Source organism: Garra rufa, chromosome 7 (genome assembly GCF_049309525.1).
Source record: "Garra rufa chromosome 7, GarRuf1.0, whole genome shotgun sequence".
Classification (NCBI taxonomy): Eukaryota; Metazoa; Chordata; class Actinopteri; order Cypriniformes; family Cyprinidae; genus Garra; species Garra rufa.
Window position 1 is genome coordinate 2,159,960 of NC_133367.1, and position 12,119 is coordinate 2,172,078.

A 12,119-nucleotide genomic window follows, 5' to 3' on the forward strand; every position below is an offset into this window, starting at 1 on the left:
ACGTTTGGATGAGGTAAATCAGTATCTGTGAAATAAATAAACATCATTAAAGTGTTCACAGTGGTAAAGAGACTTCTGTTTCAACGGCTTTATAAAACTCACCCTGTGATTCTACAGTTATGTGCTTGAACGTACGACCCAGTGTATCTGATATCACATCTAACAATGTTATTGGAGAAATCAGACTCCTGCACCTGGAAACCTGGGTTCACGGTTACCTGTGATTGATTCACATTATTTCAAAATGCGTTTCTAACTTTCTTGGTCTAACTAAATAATAGAATGACTAACTGATAACTCGCCTTTAGGATATAATCTCCAGGAGAAACATCTGTAATATCAATCCACTGGCAGTCGATGTTGGCATGGTAGGTGTCATAGCAGCCCGGGCCCAATCCCTGCCCCCAAAAAGAAAATAGTTCTAAACCAGCTAATAAAATGACTTAATTGTTGGAACGACACGTCACTGTATTCTCTTGACCTGTGTGTGAGCTGTGCAGGCGTATCTTCTCCTCACACCTGGATCGCAGCTGGTGTCCTCCAAGCAGAAACTGGCTTTATGTCCCTCAGCCACCTTTCGGCCCGTGGAGGCATCCAGAAGGTCGTAATTGCTAAAGGCATCCATGCTGTGATAATGTCTTTTTTTTTGGATAAAAACAAAGTTATATAATAAAACAATGACTTTGTTATCAATACATTAATAGAAACTGTATTATCCACCTTATTCCTCAACGCGCAAGTAAATATGGGCATGACTAACAGCTAATAAGCTGCTATATTCCCTTAACTTTAGTTTTTGGTTCCCGTTTAGTTTTTTTGTTTGTTTGTTTTTTGGTAACCAAATGTCTGCCTTAAGGGAATGTTCTTTTTAGGTTATATTTCCAACAACGTTGCATGGTGGTTATTTTTTAAATAACCTATGGAGAACGTTCCCTGATGGCTATTTTTAGTTTTTTTTTTTTTTTTTGCAACCATAAAATAACATTCCCTGAATTTTGCAAGTTTCTTTTTCACTTTTTCCTCCTGGAAGTTTCACACATACACCAACGTTAAAATAACGTTATACAAACCAAAACTAACGTTCTATTTGTGACCCTGGACCACAAAAGTCACTGGGGAATACTTGTAGCAATAGCCAAAAATACATTGTATGGGTCAAAATTATTGATTTTTCTTTTATGCCAAAAATCATTAGGAAATTAAGTAAAGATCATGTTCCATGAAGATTTTTTGTAAAATTCCTACTATAAATATATCAAAATGTAATTTTTGATTAGTAATATGCATTGTTAAAAACTTAATTTGGACAACTTTAAAGGTGATTTTCTCAGTATTTTGATTTTTTTGCACCCTCAGATTCCAGATCTTCAAATAGATGTATCTTGGCCAAATATTGTCCTATCCTAACAAGCCATACATCAATAGCTTATTAATAAATTACAAAAAGCTTATTTATTGAACTTTCATATGATGCATACATCTCAGTTTTGTAAAATTTAACCTTATGACTGGTTTTGTGGTCCAGGGTCACATTTCTGTTAAGAAAACTTTCCTGGCTAGCCAAAAACAACCCTTGACAAAAATGCTCTGGGAACGATTTAATAACAGTAGGGAAGCATTAGAATAACGTTCTAAAAACAAGTAAGTAACTTTTTGGGAACCAAAAAATAACATTCTAGGAACATTAGATTAACGTTCTGGGAACGTTCTACAAACCAAAAACTAGCATTCTAGGAATGTTAAGAAAACTTTCCTGGCTAACCAAAAACCATAAAAAAATAATGTTCTAGGAACCAAAAACTAATATTCTATGGAATCAAAAATTGTTAGCTGGGAACCCATTCACACCAAGTACGATAAATATAATTATAACGCTTTTAAAAAGCCTCCTAATTCTATTGCAGTACCATATTCTAAGTTCTAAGTTCACACCACAACTAAAGCGATACATATGAACAATCTTTTCCAGCTGATGAACTATTAAACATTAACAGCCAATCAGACTTGACTTTAAAGACCGCTGGGCATTTAAAGCGGCAAATCACAAAACTTCAGAGCGTGTTTATAATAAACAGACAGATCTTGCGTTGTTGTCAACGCTAATACAGTTACTGTGGTAGCTGTCTTCATAATTATCATTCTTGGTGTCAGCGGGCCTTAAAACTAACCCTGATAGCACCACAGAGACATCTATTTGACGTCTGCATTCGTATCTGCAAGACATTTTTTTTAGTGTTTGCTCATCTGCAATGTCTATAGGACGCTTCCTATCAGATGTTAATGATTTAGAATATATGTACTGAAAATCTGACATAAGATTTGTACACAGCAGATTCTTTCCAGATGTAGCGAAAGCACGTGTGCTATCTGGGAAAGAATAGTCTTTCTATAGAATTAAGGTGAATGATTTAGAACATGTTGACAGAAACTTACTGATGGCAGCTGTGCCATTCCCACTGATGATGAGGTTTCACAGGGAGAAAATCTGCTGTGCCTTGATTTTTCACCCTCTGAGGAAATCTGAGCAGCACTCTGTAATCAAGGTCGCCCACTCTCGAGTTGTACGCTGAACTTGAGAAAAAAGGCAAATATTTTAAATAGTTAGACGGTTTTAATTCTTTACTGATTTTGTTGTTTGGTTCCCAAATAGAGTCAGTAGCCTACCTGGAGAGGCAGTTTTCTTCTGCAGCACATCGTAATGCGTACATCTGAACTCTCTGGATAAAAGATGCTGCTTGGATATAGTATGGATCAGGAATAAGATCCGGCAGACCTGGAAATATTTTTTAGAACTTCATAATTAACATTTAAATGGACAGAATACAAATTAAATGTCGAATAGTCGAAAATACATTGTAAGGGTCAAAATGATCGATTTCATGCCAAAAAATCATTAAGATATTAAGATTATGTTTCATGAAGATATTTTGTAAATTTCCTACCATGACTATATCAAAACTTAATTTTTGATTAGTAATATGCATTGCTTAGAACTTAGTTTGGACCAATTTAAAGGCGATTTTCTCACTATTTAGATTTTTTGCACCCTCAGATTCCAGATTTTCAAATAGTGGTATCTCGGGCCAAATATTGTAATATCCTAACAAACCATATCAATGAAAAGCTTATTTCGCTTTCAGATGATTGTATATTTTCCATGCAATGGCAAACTAATTCAGAGTGAAATATAATTTTCTGTGTATTTAAAAGTTTCAGCAAGGAGTCTGAACAACGTTCATTGTTTTTTTTTTCCACTTGGCTCTGAAAAAACGGTCGCGAAGCGAAGTTCGCCTGAGGTAAACAGTACGGGGATTTTCGTCGGGATTTGACACTAAACCATGACGGTAATGTCACTTCTACATCACAAATATAGTACACAAAGCGTTTATGCGTTATAAATGTAATCTTATGTTTGTCCAACAGTAGGCGCCAAAATACAATATGCGTTGCGCTAGATTAAGGTGTTCGCGCCACAATCCTATGATATTTACTTTAAAGACGCGCTCTATAATTTTCACTATGAACAAGCTTTAAAAGTTGTCTTACCGTTATGAAAATACCTTGTACCATGACCCGTTTCTCTCTGAAGAGATCTATCGACACTTCCATACGGTAGTAGATTAAAGTTGAAAGAGTTTCTGTTGTTTACTTGGGGATTTGTTGGTTCATCACCAATCATACTGTTGGCTCCTCTTTCATCAACTTGAAAAGGAGGATGTACTGTATTTCTGTTGTTAACAGCTGCTGAAGGTGCAGGTGAATTGGTTGTTGTTGAAAGTTTAGATTTATTAGCAGTTTTACTCCCAGTCAAAGTAGAAAGAGGTTGAGGAAGCAGATTCTCCTCAGAATTGATAGTGGGTGGTTTTCCAGTAGCTGCAGTGGGTGATGTGCTGGTAGCTAAATTATGGCGTCCTGATGCTCTTGAGCTTTTTGAAGCTTCCAATGTAGATGTGCCAGTTGGAATTGTCCCATATTGCTGGGGACGCAGAGCTTCATTTGAAGAAAGTGCAGTTCTTTTTACATGGTTATTATTCCTCATGTGAGATGCGTAACCAGACATTATGTAGGGTCCAAGACTGTGCGCCACATGCCCAACTGTGTGTATCTTAGCATTGGCAAAACGTCCCATGAAAATCCTGCTTGGGATTGCTGGCATAAGCCTCGTCAATAAAAACCTTGCGTTCAGTTTTCCAGAAACAGGTGCGTGATATTGAGAACCACTGCTCAGTAAACTATAAACCTGCCCATTAGTTTCCCACTTAACCTTGTGTCTCCAGGGTCCGTGGTGCTGTGCGGTGCTCAAACAAACCAGGATACACAGGTGTACGGAGATAACTAAAATAAATGAATATTTTGTCATTTTAAAATTATTTGTGAGCAGAATGCAAGAGAAAGTGCAGCACTTTGTGCTCCCAAAAGCTATTAAATAAGCCTAGGTGCAGATGAAGGCGGTACATTGTGAGGCGTTTCTCTCTTTCTTTTTTCACTTTTTCCTCCTTGAAGTTTTACATACAGTATTTGACCCTGGACCACAAAACCAGTCTTAAGTAGCACAGGTATATTTGCAGAAATAGCCAAAAATACACTGTATGGGTTAAAATGATCAATTTTTTTTTATGACCATTAGGATAATAAGTAAAGATCATGTTCCATTAAAATATTTTGTAAATGCCCTACAGTAAATATATCAAAACTTATTTTTTGATTAATAATATGCATGGCTAAGAACTTAATTTGGACAGCTTTAAAGGTGATTTTCTCAATATTTAGATTATTTTGCACCCTCATATTCCGTTTACAAAAATTAACTGTGGTGCCACCTTAATACCAAAGGCATAACCTATTTGTTTTCTGGTTTCTTTATTCCAGATCATTGCATATGATTGGTTTCACCACTAGAGGGAGTGAGATATAATGTTTGAGTTCTTTTATTTAATTGCATAAGGGTTTATTACTGGCATACCGTGAACAATCTAGTCATTTCTTTAGCAATAAAATCCATTTAATAATGTGAACATCTCAGTCACGCCATTGTCACAAAAAAATCTGCCCTATGACGACAATTGCTCCTAATAGCGACGAATGTCTTCACTTTCCCCTTCCACTTATTTCATTGCACAAATATTTGAAGTGAATGTGTAGGCATTTGTCATATGAGAAAGGGACACTATTTAAAAGCACATAGGCACATTCAACACTGAGTTTAAAACATGAGCTCAAGGTTTATTCAGGAAAATGTCTAGACAATGTTTGTTTTCATGCAGGTTCATGAGGCCTTATTGCACTCAGCAATAAATAGTAGAGCTGAACTGGGAGCTGGAACTTGTGTTGGAGCGGAAAGGGTGATTATTTGATCACAGAGATTACTGTGTCCGTTTAAAGGTTATGTTTTTGTAAAAAATAATCCATGAGTTAATGCAAGCTAATTTGGGAGAAAATAAAAATATACCCAGGAACGTCATTTGTCAGATTATTTTTCATCTTAAAACCATTTGATAACTTTAGAAGGGGAAAACCAATGGACGTTAGTTAATGGTTATTTAATAGTCAATGAAATTTAGCATGAAATTCAGCTCTTATCTTATAGCCATTCATAGTATTTAATGGCTTTCACCTCAACTCAAAATTAAACTCAAGTAACAAAACAAATACTGTTTCAGTGAGCATCAGTGAGTGTTTGAACCTTCTGTAGTTGCATAAGAGTCCCTCAGTTGTCCTCAGTGTGAAAAGATGGATCTCAAAATCAGTCATTGTTAGAATGGGTTTAAATACACAAAATTGCTTAAACCTAAGAATTTGTGGGACTTGAAGAACTTTTCTGAAGAAAAGTGGTTAGTTTAACTTAAATATCTTATTCAGGTCAGTACTAAATACAAAAATAACACATGATCTCTCTTATTTTGGTAAAATTAACATTTTGCAGATTCTGCAAGGTGTATGTAAACTTTTGACTTCAATTATGTGTTCTACAGATTGACAAAACCTGGTCATTATTGGTGTGAAATGCAAAAACTGACAAACATAAAGTAGTCGAAGCACAATGTTTATTGGTAGAGATAAAAACTAATTTCAAAAATTCATTTTTGTGGTAAACAGACTATTTCCAGAATGAAGAAGTCACCAAGGAGTGCTTTGAAAAACAACAGCAAAAAAAAAAAAAAAAAAAAAACAACTTAAAATATGGACACGGTCCTCAAAATGGTAATGCAAAGTGTTCTTCCACAAGTATTTAAGTTACATTCCCGTCAAACTATTTACAAAAAAAAACAAAAGTAGTCACAGGTTTAAAAACAAAAGGCCACATTAAGATTCGTTTCGTATTTACAATATTCTACAGATGATTAGCAGCAGCCTCCTCCTGCTGAAAGACAAAAACACAACTTCCTTTATTATGGCACATAAACAAATATGATTAATTCTAATACCAGCTATCTGGATTGGCTTTCCTACCTATAAACGATTAAGGAGTGTATTGTGAATGTCTTCGTGAACCTGGTTGTAGATTTCGTCTTTCGTTTTCAAGCCATCCAAGTATTCTGGTAAAGTAGATGTAAGACAAAATGAGTATCCATCTAAAACATTGTGGTTTTTGTTCAAAATCAAGAGTGTGAAGAAACGTACTAATTGGCAAACCGCAGTTCTCCATGGCATTTCTGTGTTTTAGGTACATGGGCCAAACATGGCCGTCGAAGAGCCCGGGAGGGTCCGGGACGGTGTATTGCCTTGTACTGAAAGAAATAATTGAAATTAATTTCAGCTGACTATGTTTAGCACAATTCCCAAGCGTTTGATTGGAAATTAACACACCTTCTTCTTGACTTGCACTCTTCATATGGGATGGTTATGTAATACGATTTGTCAAAGAATTCCAGCAAAGGCCTGTTTGAAGAAAAAAAAAAAAATGATAAAAAGGTCATAACCTTAAAAGAACACCATCTCTGAAGTCATTTACTGATTACGGCACTTCTACATAGCCGGCTCAGAAATCAGCTCATGCAGTTCCACGTGCCCACCAATCGCGCAGCGCGCCTCCTTATCTACACCAATGCAGAGCGTCACATGACCCCCCATGTATGCTCAGATGTTCTCTTCTTACATATGCGTTGAGTACATGTTACCAAATGTTCCTAGAATCTAATCTTTGCCATTCATACAGTTCAGGCGACCTAAAGTTTAATATGCTGCTCACTTGTAGTTGTACAGCAGAAATCCTTCTACGATGAGTATGTGCACTTGGCTCTCGGGGTCATCCATTTCTGCGGCTGGCGTCACTTGGACGCCGTGAGAACGGGCGAATTTGATTGGGTTTTCCATCCAGCCCTTGACAGTGTTCACCATGGCCTCCATGTCCAAAGCTGTGATCACTACAAAAGCAGAAGACAGGCTTTTAGCACAAGATTGAAATTCGAAAATGGAAGTTGAAAATGAAAATTCAGTTATAGCAAAGCCACACAGAGAGAATGTAAATGGGTTGGGAGGGATTGTAAAGTCTGTTATGGGAGGGCGATGCGTAGAATGAGGAGTTATTACTCTCCTACAGTTTATATTCTTACCATCCCACTGTTTAAAGCCATCCTCTCCGACCGCTATCTGATCCGGAGGCTGAAATAACAGTGACCAGTAAAACACTGCAGCAAATGCCATCGTCTACATCTGCCGTCACGTATATTTGAGCCAGACTGCTGATCTAGAATCAGGTCTCGGCCATCTTAACCTGATGAATACAACTCGACAGATGGGAGGAAACTGATCTTGGATCAGCACGTCTGAGTTCTTACATGCAGAGACCCTCTTATACAAGGAGCCAAATTAAAGTTTTATCAAATAAAACAGGAAAAGCAAACGTAAAGAGTTATTACTAGATTATGTCTTAAAGTTAGTTCTTATTGAATGTGTGCATGCAGTACTACAACAAAGCTACAATTAAAATATCATGGATATTAATATATATAATCTAATGTTGAATTACTAACTTAAACATGGAAAAGGTAGGGAGAGTTTACAGGTAAAGTTACAGTTTAAAATGAAAAGGAATTGTGTAATTGGTAGAGCCAACACCAAAATAAATTACATTTAGTTGAACTCACCTTGAAAAAGTCATCCTGGTGAACCACACAGCAGTTTGGCAAGGCTTTTATCAACCTGTTCGTCAAGGTGGTTTTACCACCATTAGTCACACTAAAAAAAATATAAAAAGCAAGGTTAAGATGATAAAACAACGTTTAAACTATTTAAAAAGAAGAACGATTAAACATATTTTAAGTCTAAACTTTTGTTTAACCGAGCTGTGAAAAGCGTATTCAAATAAAAATGGCGGGAGGGTCAGTTCCTCAGCTGGCTTATGACAACAAACTGACCCAGGTTTGCATTGTTGTTAGTCATCCACGTGTTCAATACAATAACGTCCTTAATTAATAAACACGCTTTATAACAATATATATAACAAATATAACAAAAAGCTATTTCAGACGTCTTGAAATTTAGAAGTTTCTTTAATATTCGTTTATAGTCCTTTGTATTGAGCTCAATAGTGGCGAGGCACAAACACACTACAATCACAAATAACATTAAACGTGGCATCTCAACAAGAAAAATGAATGAAAAGGCTGTTATTTTACTTAATACAGAATAAAAATATAAGCTTAATAGATGAATAGGTATATCAAGGCGCGAAGGTCCGTTAAAAACATTCAGAAATTTCGGCGCGCTCGGATTTTTAAATCTCCCGCTCAAAACCTCAACAAGGTTTTAAAGCTCAAAGCACTCATTGGATCACGTCACGAATGAGAATAAAACACGGTAAGAATGTTATAATTTATTTTGGGTTTAATATATCATCCTGACTTAAAAATAATAAAAGCCACATGGCACGACTGTGACTATTACAACTAGTTGATGATGTTAATAATAATATTACTGTAAAAAGCCACTTACCCTCCTATTCCAATGATGCACTTCATTGTATCCGACCTGGTTGAGGTTTTGCAATTTAGACGCCGCAAAACGGCTAAAATTAAAAGGTGATGATTAAAAACTTCCGCTCGAAGCTAAATTTGCAGACTTATCTCCGTAGACACCAGTGAGTTGTGAGAACACAGTTTCACGTGGGCATATAACCAAAGTTAAACGTCATAGGAAAGGCGTGGCTTACGCGCTAGGGAGCCAATCGCGGTTCACGAAGGAGAGAACATGCTGTAGCTCTGAGTCAGGCTGCCCACGAATTCCATGGAAGGCAAATTAGTACATTAATCAGAACAAATAAACATAAAGAGATAATAAATACTTGTGTAATGAGTTGGTTATATAACTATAAAGCCATTCTATAACATTAAAATGAGCAAACCTATCTATCTATCTATCTAATATTGTTTGCTGTCCTTGACAAGGACAATTAGGAACAATTAGACGGATTTAGAAAATGCGGAGTGTTTTTATGGGTATCCTCAATAGACCCACAAATATTTAGGTGAGGGGTCAGAACAATCCTTTGGGAGACTTGCAGGGCACCATGTTCCTCACAGGGGCAAAATCACATGCATTGTGGGTTGGTACGGTTAATACATCACAGATGTGCACTTGTACAATGTGGGAAGGAAGGATGTCTTGTACACTTTTACAGTCTGACATATTTAATTCATAATGTCTTTCAAGCATGTTGACTGCCTTTCAATCTAATTTAATTTTGGTGACTAGCTGAAAAAAAACAAACAAACAAACAAACAAACAAACAAACAAACAGCTAAAACCAGCCCAGGCTGGTTGGCTGGTTTTAGCTGGTTATAGCTGGTCAGCAGGCTGGTTTTAGAGGGGTTTTGGCCACAAGCTAAAACCAGCTGCTTCCAGCTTAAACCAGCTAAGACCAGCCAACCAGCCTAGGCTGGTTTTAGCTGTTTTTCAATAGAGCTACCAAATCCAGGTGTACGTGCTTATGGTCAAAGCGCACGGTTAATAAATATGGATTTTATGACTGGAGAATGGTTTCCCACTCCCAAATGTCCATGACAGTGAGGGTCATTCTTTATTTAGGTCAAAGAGAGTGTGACTGGTCACTCCGTTGTAAAGACTGGTGCTATAATAGTCACATACATACATACAGGAATAGTCTGTCACATCATGGAAATACAAATATAACTCTTTCTTGTGACATGATGAAAGACGCCTACGTCACTCTATCTTGAACTCTTATGGTTGATTTGTTTGGCAGGATATATTGAGAGGTAAAATCCCACCTTTGTTTTGAATTTAGGAAATGAATGTTCTTACTCGGTTTTTCGTTGTTTTTCGTTTGTAAAATCACTTACAGGACACAATATTATTAGCAAATCAGATATTAATAGTGATGGGTAGATTACGTAATCGTAGAATGTAGTTATTACATTACACATTTCAGTTAATATAATCAGACTACTTTTTGATTACTTTTAGATTACTTTTGAGAAATACAAAGAGAAAGAAAATATAGCATTCATTGTAATGAATAATATTAAATGCATTAAACATTACATTACGTAAGGTTTCCCAAACTGAAGTTCATGAAGGAACTCCAGGGGGTTTATGAGTTCAGTGAAAAAGCTAATAATTAATTAAATCATAAAAATTTAAATAAAAGACATTTTTGGTAAATAACCATAGAAGTACTTTGCCTTTGAGACCTTTTTAACTATTATAGTGCCAGCTGTGGTTGAATTTCCTCAATACTTTGCATGCTTGTTTAGAATCACCTGTCTCGTGCTCACCAGGTTTTCGTGAAGTTTTGAGTTTTCCTTTAGGAAATGTATTGGATTTATTGGATTTTGGGTAAATTCGGACAGGCCCTTTCCTAAACGACCCTGTTTCACACATAACATTTTTTGGTAATGGTTGACCAACAGAGTCCAGAGAATTGTACTTCAGTGTTTTTTTCTAGATTGAGCAAAAAACCTAGGATTAGTTTACAAAAGTAGGTTTTTGAAATCTCCTTAATCATTTAACAAACAATTTGCTTGACAGCAAGTTGTCCAGAATGAGGAGTTCTGTTGTATAATAAGAATATTGCCCGACATACAATCATTTACGCCCTTGAAAATGCAATATCGCCCCTAGTGGCCAAATTTCTCTCAGACCTTTAGGGCCGTGAGTCAAACAGGCCCACCGAGTTTCATTCCGATTTGCCTCCGTTAACCTTGTCTAACAGGTGCTCAAACTTCGTTGACCCATGGCGGCCATGTTTTTTGAGATATGCAAATGTTCTTATAGACACTTATGGCACTTTGGACCAAGACCATGCACACCAATTTTTACGCTCAAAGGACAAATGATTACACAGTTATTGCCATTTTTATGTATTTTTTCCCCCCTTAAAAAGCGCAACCAAGTGGCCATGCTCCACATTTTTTGTCCTGTGACCTCAGATTAAGCTCTTACATAAGTGTTCTGAGTTTGGCAAAGATATCCCACTCCGTTTAAGAGTTATAGGCATTTTTGTTATGGGCAAGTGGCCCTGCCCTTTCGGACGTTTTGGCATCCCTTTGCAATGGTGAGTCAGAAGTTCTTTTTTTGAAAATTGTTGATATTCACTCTCCAGAGAATCTTTCTGCAGTGGTTTGGTTTCGATCAGGCGGAAAACCTCGGACTAGTTCACAAAAGTATGTTTTTTCAAAAAATGTGAAATGCACGAAATGTTCGCCAAGCTCACGATCGAATCTGAGGCAAGCGTTTTGTCCGCCATGAGCCAAGGATTCCATCGAGTTATGAGCGATTTTGAGCTTTTGATCGCTGTAGCGCCCTGGTCGGGCCTATTGGGATGAGCCTTGGTCACATTGTAGGCGGTGTGAGTACTACCATCCCTCCAAGTTGCAAGTCTCTACAACTTACGGTTTGGTTTGCACGATCAGTTTTACATGGATATCGCTGATCCTTGACCATTCTAACAATTACAATAGGGCTTCCGCGCTACGCGCTTGAACCCCTAAAAATAACAACAATCAAAATAAAATCAATCAAAATTATGTAATCAAAAAAAGTAGCTGTAGTCCAATTACTTGTAGTATTTTGTAATATAATCAAATTACAAGTAGTTACATGTAATCAGTTACTACCCTGGGCTGGATATGAAGATCAAGAAAAGACAAAAGCCAAGC

General features: G+C 36.8%; 2 protein-coding genes across 3 annotated transcripts; both read right to left on the reverse strand.

Moving 5' to 3' along the window:
- Window positions 1–98: 98 nt before the first annotated feature.
- On the reverse strand, window positions 99–4,360 carry loxl5a (lysyl oxidase-like 5a). Its single transcript, XM_073844765.1, has 6 exons — window positions 3,547–4,360; window positions 2,665–2,773; window positions 2,434–2,571; window positions 482–638; window positions 303–398; window positions 99–218 (listed from the first exon to the last, which is right to left on the reverse strand). Exons 1-6 carry the CDS (start codon window positions 4,358–4,360, stop codon window positions 99–101), a joined length of 1,434 nt encoding a protein of 477 aa, XP_073700866.1.
- Window positions 4,361–6,041: 1,681 nt separating this feature from the next.
- mibp (muscle-specific beta 1 integrin binding protein) lies at window positions 6,042–9,070 on the reverse strand. Of its 2 annotated transcripts, XM_073844266.1 has the most exons (8): window positions 8,935–9,070; window positions 8,088–8,178; window positions 7,554–7,602; window positions 7,190–7,364; window positions 6,808–6,879; window positions 6,622–6,728; window positions 6,451–6,536; window positions 6,042–6,361 (listed from the first exon to the last, which is right to left on the reverse strand). In XM_073844266.1, the coding sequence occupies exons 1-7, from the start codon at window positions 8,958–8,960 to the stop codon at window positions 6,451–6,453; spliced, it is 606 nt and encodes a 201-aa protein (XP_073700367.1). In that variant the 5' UTR covers window positions 8,961–9,070; the 3' UTR covers window positions 6,042–6,361. The 2 variants fall into 2 exon arrangements, with proteins under 2 accessions (XP_073700367.1, XP_073700368.1); XM_073844267.1 differs by lacking the exon at window positions 7,554–7,602 and having other exon boundaries at window positions 8,935–8,979.
- Window positions 9,071–12,119: the final 3,049 nt, after the last annotated feature.